Source organism: Ahaetulla prasina, chromosome 4 (assembly GCF_028640845.1).
Source record: "Ahaetulla prasina isolate Xishuangbanna chromosome 4, ASM2864084v1, whole genome shotgun sequence".
NCBI classification, from domain to species: domain Eukaryota; kingdom Metazoa; phylum Chordata; class Lepidosauria; order Squamata; family Colubridae; genus Ahaetulla; species Ahaetulla prasina.
In genome coordinates, this window is record NC_080542.1 from 89,804,118 (window position 1) to 89,819,289 (window position 15,172).

Here is a 15,172-nt window from a genome sequence, read left to right on the forward strand (position 1 = left end):
AGGGGATGATGCTCCAGAGGGGAATCACGATGGAGAAGGCCCTTCTTTTGGGTCCCCCCAGATGTATCTCATTAGGGGACAAGACCCACAATATTCCTTGCCTCCCCGCTCTAGTGGGTCAAGTAGATATGATTAGCAAGAGATGGTCCCTCAGATAACCAAGCCATGAATGGTTTTAAAGGTGACAACCAGGACCTTGAATTGCACCCGGAAGCAAATTGGCAATCAATGCAGTTTCTACAGGAGAGGTGATATGTGTGCACACTGATGTCTGCACAAAACCATGCGGGCCGCTGCATTTTGAATCAACTGGAGCTTTTGGATGCTTTTCAGGGGCAGCCCCGTGTAGAGTGCATTGCAATAATCAAGATGGGAGATGACTAGGGCATAAGTAACTATGAGTAGGAATTGTTGGCATTACAATATCTACCCTCAGAACTTGTTCAGTGCTCATTTGAACAAAGGTTAAAATGGAGCAGTTATGACATTAGTATCATGTGGAATGTGGATGGAATCACCCAAGCCTTCATATGATGTGTTGATGATTTGTATGGCCTGGGCTGCCTGCCTCTCTATCAGCTCTCATAGTTGTGAAAGATACTGTCTCCAACATGGTGCTCTTAAGATGCATTGGATTTTAATATAGATGAGTACCATGATGGCTGCAGATTTAGGGCCGTGAAGTCCAACGCATCCAGAAGGCACCTTATTGGGAAAGGCTCTGTTAATAAATCAAAACATCATTATTACTAATGATGGATATGGCCAGGGGCTTTGGAAGAGTCAGGGGATCAGGTCATGTGATCAGAAAGAAAAAAAGAGTTCCTGTTGCTGTAAACGGGTTTTAAACTCAAGGCCCATGGGTCGGATCTGGCCTGTGGGATGCTTAAAACTGGCTTGCGGAGCCGGCTTGGAAATAACAAAGGACTGGCCTGTAGTGCCTCTGGCAGCCAAATGGGGTACAGGGGCCATATGCGCCCCACGTGCCCAGTTTTCAGCCTGGATGGTTTTCTGTAGCTCTCTGTTGGCCAAAATGGGGCACAGCGGGGGGCATATGGCCAGCAGAGTTTTGGCCAGCAGAGTGCTGCAGGAGGCGTCTGTCCCATCTTTCCCTGCCCGGACCATGGAGGAGAAATACAATGCTGATCTAGCCCTTGAAGAAATTCAGTTTGACACCTCTGCTGTAGAGTTTCTCTCTCTCCCTCTCCCTCCCCCCCCCCTCTGGCTCGCATTAGGACCGCACAAATATCATCAAAGTTAAATAATAAAAATATAGAATACTGGACTTGTATAAGAACTCAGTGGCTACTTTTTGGGATTATAATCTGTGTTTTCTCTCTGCCCTCCTCAGTATGGAATAGTGCTTGATGCTGGTTCATCTCGGACAACAGTCTATGTATATGAATGGCCAGCAGAAAAAGAAAATAATACTGGAGTAGTAAGTCAAACCTTCAAGTGTAATGTGAAAGGTGAGGAAGAAATATTGAAATAATTGCATGGAGTAAAAAAAAGATCACAAGGATTGAATTGTCTTGATGGAAGAGAATAAGGACAATCAGTTTATGTCTGAGTCAATAGAGTGCATTATAAAATGATTTTGGATTCTGAGTCAATGAGGTCTTCTCTGCTTAGAATTGCTACAGCAAAAGGACAGATTTTCAAGTCTGGAATCTTACCAGACAAAACCATACATAAATGGTTACATTCATGACTATGGAACTATTACACTAACAGAGGATATGTGTACGCTTTTATCTCATTAATTCTATGGATCTTTATCATTCTTCTTTCTTCTTTTCTCTATATCTTAAAATAAGAGGAGTCAGTCTGATAAAAAGATTATCTGTATAGTCATTGAGTTTCATAAGAAGAATATGTAACCTGACCTGATCAGGTCTCACCAGTTTTCATCACTAACCTTTCATGTTTTAGACAAAGTAATTTCCAAATTAACCAGACTTTAAATGCTGTTTGATCTGTTGCTTTTGAATTCTCCATGCAAGGGTGTCATTTTTTGAGATAGTATGTATTCTCTAATCAGGCAGATTTGTATGTTAAATGAGTTCTTCACTAATGGATACAAACTCACAAACCTCTCCACTCATGCAGACAATTAGGAATTGAAACATCCATGGCAGCATTTGATGTTCTTTCCAGTGTTAGCCTCCTATCTGGAAGTTACTAGTTTTTAAAGCTCTGCTTTTACAGCTAATGAAAGAATAGACAAGTCACAGTTTTCAGCATTCTCAAGCAGATTCTCAGTCTGATTATTTTACATGATCAGAATTCTTTTAAAGTTCAGGACCACATATTGGAATATTCCTCATTTTAGAATGGATCATCAGTCTTTCTAGGTGCTATCTTCCTCCATCACACGTATCTTTGGATATGCTCAAATAAAGAGTAAATTGAGGCATATCATGTATCAATCAATTGTAGCAGATTAAAGGTATTCTTTTCATATACTCTGTTCAAACATATAGTGCTTGACCTCCTAGAATAAATTCCAAAAAAGACATTTTGCTTATTGTTTAACCTGGACAGTTTGAAATAAAGGAAATGGAGAAATAGTTCCATTCTGCCTTCCTTACAAATCTCAAAGATAATTTAAGAGAGTTTTATCTAAAAGTGCAATTTCCTTGCCAGGGCAAACATTAATAAGTTATATAAGCATATAAACTAATACATACAGTATCTAATAGCTTAGTTTTCTGTACTTCATCAGACAACACTAAGGTATTCATATGGTTTTCAGCTGAATTTTTGATTCATGTCGCAATGAGGCTTCATTATTGCAGTAATTTAAAAGTGATGATTGGCTTATAGTATTTATAATTTATATAATATGTAAAGTAAACTGAGAGAGTTGTTTAGTGAGAAGTGTCAATTAACTGATTGTCAGGAAGGTGCTATCTGTACTTTGATTGGTTCTTGCCTCAAATATTTGTTGATCAGATGATTGCTAAGTAGGTTGATGGGGTGTTTATTTGAGTTCCAAAGATCTAATGGCTCTTCTGTTTGTGTGATCTATTATATTCATATACTCCCAGCCAAATGTGTAACCTGCTTTGTAATATTCTGATGTTTTAAAGAATTTTTCACAGCAATTATCTCACAGCACACAAGACCACTGCACAGAAACACACATCAACAAAATTAAAACATGGTGCCCTCACCAAAGCCCCCACCATCAGAATGTAATTACCTCCATACTATATTCATCTCATCCAAACACTAGTCCTCATAGTGTTCTACAAACCAAGCAATCAAACAAAAATTTACAAGAATACTGTGCAAACTGAAAAAAATACATATCTGGCAGAGTCAGAACTAATATTATATACAAATTAACAGGATTGGAAGCAGCACTACATAAAATAGACAGAATACTATTATATAAAACTATTTTAGATTTTTAAAATTTCAGATTTATAATGCTTTTCTATGAAAATTCTCAATCATCCAGGTCATGGTTGTCCCAAAGGTGCCTTTTCCAAAAAAACCCTCCACTTCCTGGTTTCTTTTTTTAAACATTTTGCTTCTCATCCAAGAGGTTTTTTCAGTTCTAATTGACTAGTGAGGAATTTATAATGCTTGTAAACCTCTTCTATTTTTTTGTTTTGTTTGTTTGCTTTCTTGTTTCCTAATTTCTTTTTTTATTTTGTTTTTAAATATACACCAAAATATTAAAAAATTAAAAATTCTAATGCATTATTATTGGCAACCAAAAATAAATACAAGATACACAGATAGGGCTACCACCATGTTTTTCTGAAAATACAACCTACCCTGAAAAATCAGACCCTAGCCTGATTTTTTGGGGTGGGCCTAATATACACATTATCCCCAAAATAAGCCCCAGTGAATGGGGTGGGTGTGACCAGCGGAGAAGGCAGCCCTTTCCTTCCCTGTCACCTCATGGCTGCTCATGGCCTGCAGATCAGCTGGTCCAGCAAGGGCCGGGAGTTCTGTTTCTCCGGGTGCCTGGAGATGTTTTCAAGCGCACTCTTACTAGCCCAAGCCCTGCCCACGGCACAGGCAACCTTGCAGCCGAGGCCAACATGAGAAATGGGCTCCCTCTCAGCACCTCCAATCTGGGCCTCGCTTGCCTCGGAAGCCAGGGATCTTGCAGGTGTCTTGGCCACCTAAATGCCACTTAAAACTCCAGGTTGTTCACAACTTGAGTGAGCCATGAGCCACCCACCTGCCTGCCCACTGCATCTGGGCCTGCCGGGCAGTGTCCGCCCCAAACCAAGTGGAGCGGAGGCTTCAGGACAGTGTCCTTTTAGCACCTGCCACTGGCAAAGATGAAGTGGAAGCAGGTGGGGGCCATGTGGGTCTCCTCCGATGGCCTCCCCAGCCCCAGTGCTTCACTGGAGAAACTGCCCTGTGTCAGATGAGGCTTTCTTAATTTCTCGCTCCCCAGTTTGTCCCCCTCACAAAGAAAGCCCAACCCGATGCAAACGCCACCTCTAGCGACCTCTTCATCGTGGTGAAATCCTCTTTGAAAGGACAATCTGCAGGTGGGGGGAGGAGATTTCCTGCACATTGGCATCGGCATCTCCTCACAGGGCTCCTTCCGATGTCACAGGTGTGAAGTGACGTCCTGTAAAGAAAGGCATGGAAATCCGTATCATGAAGTTTCACAAAGCTTCTTAATTCACAGCTGCTGGCTCCTTTGCTTTGTGCTTTTTATATACATACCAACATCCCACCCTGCCTGGGGCTGCAGTTTCCCTCTCCAAAGACTCTATTTCTGAGGAAAGAAGAGCGCTGGAGCGGCACTGTATTTTCCCCTTACCCTGGCTCCTCTCAGCCTCAACTTTGCTCCTGAAAGCCTGTGGGCCACTTCTCTGGTTAAACTCCACCAGAGCTTGGTTCTGGGAGAGACCCTTGGAGAACCGAAGGGGAGTTGATGGCAAGGAGTGAGGCAAAGCTGATCGCTTCCCCTTTGCCTTCTCTCCCAAAAACACTCCTTGGGTGTGGCCACTTCTGCAGCAGGAGACATGTCCCTTGTACCTCACATCTTGCACCAGCCTTCCAAAGGTACTGTAGCAGCAGCTACCGGTATCCACTTTTTTTTAACCGTTATTTCACCATGACCCATATGGCCCAGTACAGTGTTAAAAGTTAACATTTCAGAAATGTGACTGTAGCTGCAGAGGAAAGGACGATGTGTGAAAACTCCCCACACCCCACCTACAGATAGTTCTTTCAAAGGAGAGTTCTTTCAAAGGAGCCCTGCACAGTCGCACATCCAAAAACACTTCCTCCATGGCTTTGGACCTTCCAATCTTGCAATTCTGTGCAGGAAAGGCAGAGGTTTGCTCTGAAGCTGCGGCAGAGCACTGCACAAGGAGACCTCCGCAGCTACGGTAACATTTTTGAAATGTTAATTTTTAACACCATACTGGGCCATGTGGGTAGGGACGAAATAATGGTAAAAAAATTGTGGATAGTTGCTGCTACAGTACCCCTCAGAAGGCCAGACCGAGGGGCGAGGTGCATGGGGCGGGTCATTTGGCCTCCTGCTGCTTTTGCGGCCACAATCGGCTTGCTGGAGGCAGCGGCTAGAGCAGACCCACGAGGCAGCTGTTCCGTGGACAGAATTGCCTGCTGTGACCATAACTGTTAGGTAAGGAGGGTGTAAGGTGTGTGGGGTGTGTTACTTGGCTTCCTGCTGCTTTTGCAGCCACACAAGTGGCCACACTTGCTGGAGGCTGCGGTCTGAGCACCTGCGAATCAGCTGATTCTTGGGTAGTGGGATGGCCTGCTGTGACCCTTCGGGAAGTTGGCATGAGGGGCCACTTGCCTTGCCCCCCTGCCTCAAACTGATAGATGGGAGGGAAAATAAGACCTCCCCGAAAATAAGGCCGAGTGCTTATTTCAGACATCAAAAGAAAATTAGGGCCGTTCTTATTTTCAGGGAAACATGGTATATCTAGGCTGAAAAAATGGATTACTACTAATGGAAGTAGAGAAGCAGATATATTGTGCTAATCTTGGCAGAACAAACTAAATATTTTAATTATTTTTTCTAGGTCCTGGAATATCCAGCTATGGCAGTAACCCTCAAGAAATTGCTATGCCCATCAACGATTGTATGAATAAAGTAAAGGAGAAAATTCCTTTTCATTTGCACAAAAGTATACCTGTCTACTTGGGAGCCACAGCTGGCATGAGACTTCTGAGGTATAATGGGAAAACTATAGCACATTCTGATAAGGCTCTTTTAAATAGGACTGCTACATGCAATTCTTTATTCATTGTTTCAATACAGAGTGCAAAAGAGTATAATAACATTTCACAAGAACATTTTCTCCTTATCTAACCCCCATTATCAGGCAATAGAGAAGCCTGTTATTAGAACACAAAGCCTGCAATTACTGCAGATTCGAGCCCGGCCCAAGGTTGACTCAGCCTTCCATCCTTTATAAGGTAGGTAAAATGAGGACCCAGATTGTTGGGGGGGCAATAAGTTGACTTTGTAAAAAAATATACAAATAGAATGAGACTATTGCCTTATACATTGTAAGCTGCCCTGAGTCTTCGGAGAAGGGCGGGGTATAAATGTAAAACAAACAAAAAAAATTATTTATGAGATTAATAGATAAATTAGTTGACTCTATACACTGAACAGAGATTGCAATCTTTCCTAGATAGATGTTGGGAATAAAATTGTTGCAGATATTAAACAGATTGTTAATGGCTTGAAAAAAAATCAATCCTAGGTCTGAATGTTCCTGGGTATTTCACAATAGGATTAGTTTTTCTAAATAAATTTTGACTAACGGAGACCTTGATGTTCTTATTTGTATTGCTTCATTGTTATTTTGTCTGTTTTATTTCTTTAAAATCATGTACATATAGATTTTTGTGGATTATGCAATGCAAATAATAATCTTTTGGGTATCGATGATTGAAATAAAATATTTTTGGTTATTTTTTTTTGAAAAGAAAATAGTGAAATGTTGAAATTCTGGCTTACTAAATGTTTTTTAAATAGGTGCACACAATTAAGTCAATATCTATTATGATATCCAACTATGATACAAATATGTATAATGAGGAGCCACAGCATTTTCTCTTGTGGATGCATGACAACTATTCAATTTCACTAATGCACAAGCATTTCAATATAGTATATATTCAACCTGTTATTTATAAAGCAGGACATGCATTTTTGCAACAAATTTACACAGCAATAGCATAGATGTCTATTCATATATAATTTGCATTCCATTTAAATAAGCAGGTATTGATAATTACATACACCTGTGGGAAAGCCTCATTGATCTTTGTAAGGAAATAAGGATAAACATGCAGCTTTAATGTAGCTGCATGTATCTTGGGGCTTGTTCACACATGTATATTCATAACCCACCCACTGTAATGATGTTTGAATGATCCAGCACAAATTAATTATTAAGATACAACCTGGTTATCATTTCAAACACAATATTTTCCAAAGAGCTTATTCATTTAATTGAAACATTAAAATAATCAGATGATATGTTCTGTATGCATGTCTGAATCAGCCTTTGATGGTTTCCTTTTAAAGACTATTATTCCAATTTTTTAAAAAAATATCATCAACTTTCTCTAAGTCAGTTTAGTAAATTATGATCATAAGCAGCATCTCCTTTCAGACACTCAGCATTTTGTTTTCTGTGAATTACTTAGGTTGCAAAATGAATCAGCAGCCAGTGAAGTTCTTCAGAGCATTCAGACTTATTTCATGTCACAGCCCTTTGAATTTAGGGATGCTCAAATCATAACTGGCCAAGAGGAAGGGGTATATGGATGGATTACAGCCAACTATTTAAAAGGCAATTTCTTGGAGGTGTGTAGAATATTTTGCATGTTTATTACATTCTATTCTTTCTTATATATCTAAACTGATATATGCTGTGCTTAGCTTAGGCTTCCCACATTTTATGGAAGGCAACATATATTTCCTAAATATAATAGTATAGTGTATACAGATAGTCCTTGACCTACAACCACAATTGAGCCCAAAATTGTGTTGCTAAGCGAGACAGTTGTTAAGTGAGTTTTGCCCAATCTTATAACCTTTCTTACCAAAATTGTTAAGTGAATCACTGAAATTGTTAAGTTAGTAACACAATTATAAAGTGAATCTGGCTTCCCCATTGACTCTTCTTATCAGAAGTCACAAAAGGTGATCACATGACCCTGGCACAATGCAACTTGTCATAAATATGAACCAGTTGCCAAGCATCTGAATTCTGATCACATGACCATGGTGATGCTGCAGTGGTTGTATTTATGAAAAACTGTCATAAGTTACTTCTTTGCAATGCCATTGTAATTTCCAACAGTCACCAAACTAACTGCTGTAAATTTAAATTTAGCAGTAATGTTAGGAAAAGCATGCCAGCCAAAGTTTACATTTTTAATCTTGTTTTGTTCGGTATTGATTTTCTGTATAACAAATATAAACACCTTGTGCATTTAAAGTTTTTGTTATTGTTTACAAATATATATTCATAAAAATTCTGGCCAAGTAATAAGAAATGAAACCCCTTTTGAAAATTTCATGCATCATTTAATTTATAAAGTAATTCAAGAAGAACAAATAAAAATGTTTTTGCACATTCTGATCACATTTGCAGAACCTGCTCCTCAATCTGTGGTCTCACTATTGTCCCATGTTTATCTGCTCTAAAGGCAAGGGGAGATCATGAGTATACTGTGCAGACTTGATTCATATAGTATGCAATCACTATTCATAGTCACTGTTTAATGCTAAAAGATCAAATTGAAAAAAGAGGATAAAGTGAAATAATAAAGCAGACACTATTTTTGTGGTTAGCCAGTTTTTTCCCTTTTATTATCTGCTTAACTGACATTTTTACAGTGGATTTTTTCTTTATACTGAGGATGTTGTTATTAGTTGCAAAGTCGTGTCCGACCCATCGCGACCCCATGGACAATGTTCCTCCAGACCTTCCTGTCCTCTACCATCCTCTGGAGTCCACTTAAGCTCACACCTACTGCTTCAGTGACTCCATCCAGCCACCTCGTTCTCTGTCATCCCATTCTTCTTTTGCCCTTGATCTTTCCCAGCATTAAACTCTTCTTCCTTCTCATTAGGTGGCCAAAGTATGTCAATTTCATCTTCAGGATCTGGCCTTCTAAGGAGCAGTCAGGGTTGATCTTCTCTAGGACTGACTGGTTTGATCGCCTTGCAGTCCAAGGGGCTTACAGGAGTCTTCTCCAGTACCAGAGTTCAAAGGCCTCAATTCTTTGACAGTCAGCCTTTCTTATGGTCCAACCTTCACAGCCATACATTGCAACAGGGAAAACCATAGCCTTGACTATATGCACTTTTGTTGGCAGGGTGATGTCTCTGCTTTTTAGTTTCAAGTCAACTTTTGCACTCTCCTCCTTTACCTGCATCAAAAGGATCTTTAGTTCCTCTTCACTTTCTGCCATTAGAGATATCATCTCCATATCTGAGGTTGTTAATATTTCTCCCTGCAATCTTAATTTCAATTTAGCCACGCCTTTCTCATGATGTGCTCTGCATATAAGTTAAATAGGCAGAGCAATAGTATACAGCCTTGCCGGACTCCTTTCCCAATTTTGAACCAATCCGTGGTTCTATGTCCAGTTCTCACTGTTGCTTCTTGACCCGCATACAGGTTTCTCAAGAGACAAATAAGATGGGCTGGTACGCCCATCTCTTTAAGAACTTGCCACCATTTGTTGTGATCCACACAATCAAAGGCTTTAGCATAGTCAATGAAGCAGAAGTAGATGTTTTTCTGGAACTCCCTAGCTTTCTCCATGATCCAGTGTATGTTGGTAATTTGATCTCTAGTTCCTCTGCCTCTTCGAAATCCTGCCTGTACTTCTGGTAGTTCTCCATCGACATACTGCTGGAGCCTAGCTTGTAGGAATTTAAGCATAACCTTACTAGCATGTGAAATGAGTGCAATGGTGTGATAGTTTGAACATTCTTTGGCATTGCCTTTCTTTGGAATTGGAATGTAAACTGATCTTTTCAAATCCTGTGGCCATTGCTGAGTTTTCCAAATTTGCTGACAAATTGAGTGTAGCACTTTTACTGCACCGTCTTTTAAGATTTTGAATAACTCAGCTGGAATACTGTCTCCTCCACTAGCTTTGTTGTTGCTCAGATTTCCTAAGGTCCATTTGACTTCACATTCTAGGATGTCTGGCTCAAGGGTTAGGGTTAGGGTTAGGGTTAGGGTTAACCCCATTGTGGTTATCAGGTATGTTAAGCTCGTTCTTGTATAGTTCTTCTGTGAAATGCCACCTCTTCTTAATCTCTGCCATTTTGGTCCTTTATCATGGCCATCTTTGCATGAAACATTCCCTTCTTATCTCCAATTTTCTTGAAGAGATCTCTGGCCCTTCCTATTCTATTGTTTTCTTCTATTTCTTTGCACTGTTCATTTAAGAAGGCATTCTTATCTCTTCTAGCTATTCTCTGGAATTCTGCATTCAACTAGATGTATCTTTCCCTTTCTCCTTTGCCTTTTGCTTCCCTTCTTTCTTCAGCTATTTGCAAAGCTTCCTCAGACAGCCATTTTGCTTTCTTGCATTTCTTTTTCTTTGGGTTTTAGTTGCTACCTCCTGTACAATGTTGCGAACCTTATCCATAGTTCTTCAGGCATTCTGTCTATCAGATCTAATTATTTAAATCTATTTGTCACCTCTACTGTATATTCATCAGGGATATGATTTAATTCATACCTGAATGGTCTGGTGCTTTTCCCTACTTTCTTCAATTTAAGCCTAAATTTTGCAAGGAGAAGCTCATGATCTGAGCCACAGTCAGCTCATTGTCTTGTTTTTACTGACTGTATAGTGCTTCTCCATCTTTGGCTGCACAGCACATAGTCAATCTGATTCTGTGTTGATCATCTGGTGATGTCCATGTGTAGAGTCGTCTCTTGGGTTGTTGGAAAAGAGTGTTTGCTATGACCATTGTGTTTTCTTGACAGAATTCTATCAGCCTGTGCCCTGCTTCATTTTGTACTCCAAGGCCAAACTTGCCTGTTATTCCAGTTATCTTTTGGTTTCCTACTTTAGCATTCCAATCTCCCATCACAATAAGGACATCATTTTTTGGTGTTAATTCTATAAAGTGCTGTAGGGCTTCATAGAACCAGTCAATTTCATCCTCTTTAGCACCAGTGGTTCGGGCATAGATTTGGACTACTGTGATATTGAATAGTTTGCCTTGGATTCGAACTGAGATCATTCTATCATTTTGGGGATTGTATCCCAGTATTGCTTTTCCTACTCTTTTATTGATTATGAAGGATTCTTGCCTGATGGTCATCTGAATTAAATTTGTTCATTCCTGTCCACTTTAGTTTGCTGATTCTTAAGATGTCGATGTTCAGTCTTGTCATCTCTTGTTTGACCATGTCCAGCTTGCCTTGATTCATGGATCTTACATTCCAGGTTCCTATAGAGAAAAAATCTTTACAGCATTGGACTTTTCTTTCACCACCAGATACATCCACAGCTGAGCGTCTTTTCGGCTTTGTCCCAATCACTTCACTCTTTCTGGCACTACTAGTACTAGCCCTCCGCTCTTCCCCAGTGGCATATTGGACACCTTCCGACCTGAGGGGCTCATCTTCCGGCATCATATCTTTTTTCCTTTTGGTACTGTCCATGGGATTTTCATGGCAAAGATACTGGAGTGGGTTGCTATTTCCTTCTCCAGTGGATCATGTTTTGTCAGAACTCTCTGCTATGACCTGTCCATCTTGGGTGTCCCTGCATGACATAGCTCATAGCTTCATTGAGCTACGCAAGCCCCTTCGCCACCAGGGAGTAATCCATGAAAGGGATTACTGAGGATAATAATATTTATACATTTCACAGTGAATTGTATACTTTGTTCAGTTGCATAAGCTAAGTGCAGCTATTACTATATTATATTATACAGTATTCAACTCTCTCCCTCCATTGGGTATTTATTTTTTAAAAAGTATTAGTGTTTCAGCTTTATTTCAAAATTCCATGTAAAAATTATGAATCCCCACTCAGAGCTACATGTTTATTCATGCTGTAAATAATAAAACAATGATTCAAATAAATTTATAAATAAAAATAAATAAATTCTACCTTCTTAATAGTAATATCAATGTACAAAAAAATTCAAGGCTTGTAGAAAGATATGAAATTATCAAGGATGTTGTTAGTATATTTGTCAGATCAGCTCTTTAAATTAGTAAAAAAAAATATTAAAAGCACTCTTTCAACCTTCATTAGTACTTTATTTGAATAATTCTGGCATACTAAGTTATTGTCATTATAACTGAAGCTTTTTATAGCACAAAAAAAAATTGTATCAAAATTAAGAAATCCAAATGTCTTTCTAATGCTAGATATACATATATTTACCATTATAACTAAGCTTACCCCTAGCTGAACTATCAAACACCAATAAAAAGAATTTTTAAAATCCTGCAAGGGTAAGTGAATGTAACTCCTTGAAAATTAGTTATGATATCAAGGTCCATTATTACTGAAGGGACCACCTCTCCTGCCCATTCCACCCGATCTAGCAAAAAGGAAATGTTATGGGTGACATTGCCTAGGGAACTATATTTGGCAGGCCTCTACATGGTACACCTTTTATACAGTGGCATCCTCATTGTGAAATCTCCCTGAAGCGACATGGCTTTGTCACTGCTGAGTTTTTAGAAGTCCCTTAAGACCTGGCTGTGACAGCAAGCCTTAGAACTCCAGGGATAGGTAAAAATTTAAAGTGGCTGATTATTATTAACATTCTTTTACCTGCTATTTCTTGTTTGATTCATTTATTATAGTTGTTGTTTTTATTGTAATTTATAGTGACAATGGTTTTATATATTAATTGTTTTTAGCTTTGTTGTACACCATTCAGAATCACTTTTGAGGAGAGGGCATCTATATAAATCATATAAATTAGTAAAAGAAATTGTGGAAATTCATAATTCAAAGACTCAAAACTAAGTATAGTGTAGTACAATATAAGGGTTTCAAGTATAATTACTATATTTTTATTTAATGTAGATCTTACTTACTTAAGAGAAGTACCTAATATAGTATGCATAAGAGCAAAATGCAAGATAATAAAAAAGCAACAAAATAAAAAAAATAGAGCAAAAGCCAGCAGTGTAATTTAATGCCTTACAAATGCAACAGAATGTGAAAAGAATTTATATTACTGTAACATTAGCAAAACTTTTAGAGTAAATATTTTATCTTATTTCATCTTATCTAGTATGGACTTTGTCCAATTTCAACTTCTAGGAATCTCAGCAATGAGAAATCAGAAGGGCATCTGAGTTGAGAAAAATCATTCATTGGAGCTGGTTATACAAACCCTGGCTAACAAAAGAATTATATCTCTGATTAGATGTTTTGGCAGCTCTTTGGCCTTTCCATTCAGCCTGCTCGTTCCTTTCTTGATGGCATCCCTCAGTAGGCTAGAACATTTTTCTCTAATTAGATAGTTTTTTGTTTCTTTGCAACTAGGAAAACTGGGTTCCTCAATTGTAGTTTTTAAAGTAAGTTCTATCTAAAAGAATCCTACAGATAATTAGAGGTTTTTCCATTTTGATTTGAGCATTATTTTCTAATATCTTCTATGTTAAGAAAAAGAACAGAATCTCACATCGGATGATATTTCAACTTGGTCCTTTTTATATCTAGAAAAACCTTTGGAGTGCCTGGGTCCATCCCCATGGAGTTGAGACTATAGGTGCACTGGATCTAGGAGGGGCTTCCACTCAGATATCATTCATCCCTGAGGAAAGCATACAAACTTTCAACAGTACACTACAGGTGCAACTGTTTGGTTACCGATATAGTGTATATACCTACAGCTTCCAATGTTATGGGAGAGATGAAGCGGAGAAAAAACTGCTAGCTTCAATTCTGCAGGTATGACTGGGATTATATTTATTAAGCTGTGATGAATGTGATGGAATGTGTAACTGGAAGAGCAGTGAGGGAGAGTTTTGACAATACGGCTTTCCTGTGGACTGGATTAAGAAACTGCACAGTTCTAAACTGGATAGAGTGGGGGAAAAGTTCAGGGTAATCACACTTTAAAATCTCTCAAGAATATATTTAGTAATTTAGAAGGTTAGAGTTCTAATTTGGCAATATTTTGTTCATTGGGTTTTTACAAATAAAAATTGGACTATTGCGGTTTGCTGTGTTGTCTCCGGGCTTGAGCATCACATTAGCTCTGGATTCCCAAAATTCTATCCAATGTTCTAGCAAATGTAATTTCTGATACCACTGGACTTCCTTATTCCCAGGAATGCTCTGGCCATTGAAAATAAAAAATGAATAAATAGGAGAGAGACAGAGAAAGAGAAATAGAGAGAAATTTCTTGAAGAAATTAAAATGGAGCTAAAGACAGCAGCACGTGCTTTGTTTATAAATGTCTTGTAATGAATCCTTCTTGACTTTGTCTTTTTATTTTATATGTGTTTTGATAAACTATTAGGATTCAGACACTAAATCCCGGATAAAAAATCCATGCTATCCTCAGAATTATAGAACTGTTCTGACAATGAAATATTTATATGGAAGCCTTTGCACAGCATTTCTAAAACCAGTGAACTACAGTCCAAACCAGTCTGTACATGTGATAGGAACTGGGGATCCAGTCTTTTGCAGGGAGGCAGTGTCAAGGTTATTTGATTTCAAATCATGTAAAGATAGAGAAGACTGCTCATTCAATGGAATCTACCAGCCAAAAATTAAAGGGAATTTCGTGGTAAGTCCTGATTATTTGCTGCTTACTGCATTGTTTGTTTACTTGGCAGAGCATGAATACTGTTTCTAATTTTATCGTATTGTAGTTTTTATATTTAATATTTGCTAGTGGATAAGAAAGCCAAATATTCCTTTTTGCTCTGATAAAATAAATCTTTAAGTAAAATGTTTTATCAATCATTGATCTGACTTTCTTTATAGGCCTTTTCTGGATTTTACTACACAGTAAATGCTCTGAATTTAACTGGACAATTTTCACTGGCTGAGTTCAATTCAAGCATGTGGACTTTCTGCTCACAGGATTGGAATCAGGTTTATATCAACTTTTAGCTTTTGAAAAAAGTACTAGCAAAAGATATTGCATATTCCTATGCAGAATCAACT

General features: G+C 38.6%; 1 protein-coding gene across 3 annotated transcripts in view; it reads left to right on the forward strand.

Moving 5' to 3' along the window:
* The window catches only part of ENTPD3 (ectonucleoside triphosphate diphosphohydrolase 3), a 38,475-nt gene that overhangs the window by 19,551 nt on the left and 3,752 nt on the right, over nucleotides 1–15,172 (forward strand). For 2 of the 3 annotated variants that reach the window (XM_058183120.1, XM_058183119.1), the window contains exons 3-8: nucleotides 1,352–1,469; nucleotides 6,042–6,192; nucleotides 7,684–7,843; nucleotides 13,711–13,941; nucleotides 14,517–14,789; nucleotides 14,990–15,100. In XM_058183120.1, the coding sequence (XP_058039103.1) occupies nucleotides 1,352–1,469; nucleotides 6,042–6,192; nucleotides 7,684–7,843; nucleotides 13,711–13,941; nucleotides 14,517–14,789; nucleotides 14,990–15,100 (1,044 nt within the window). The remainder of the gene's footprint in view (nucleotides 1–1,351; nucleotides 1,470–6,041; nucleotides 6,193–7,683; nucleotides 7,844–13,710; nucleotides 13,942–14,516; nucleotides 14,790–14,989; nucleotides 15,101–15,172) is intronic. The other variant, XM_058183121.1, reaches the window with a different exon arrangement.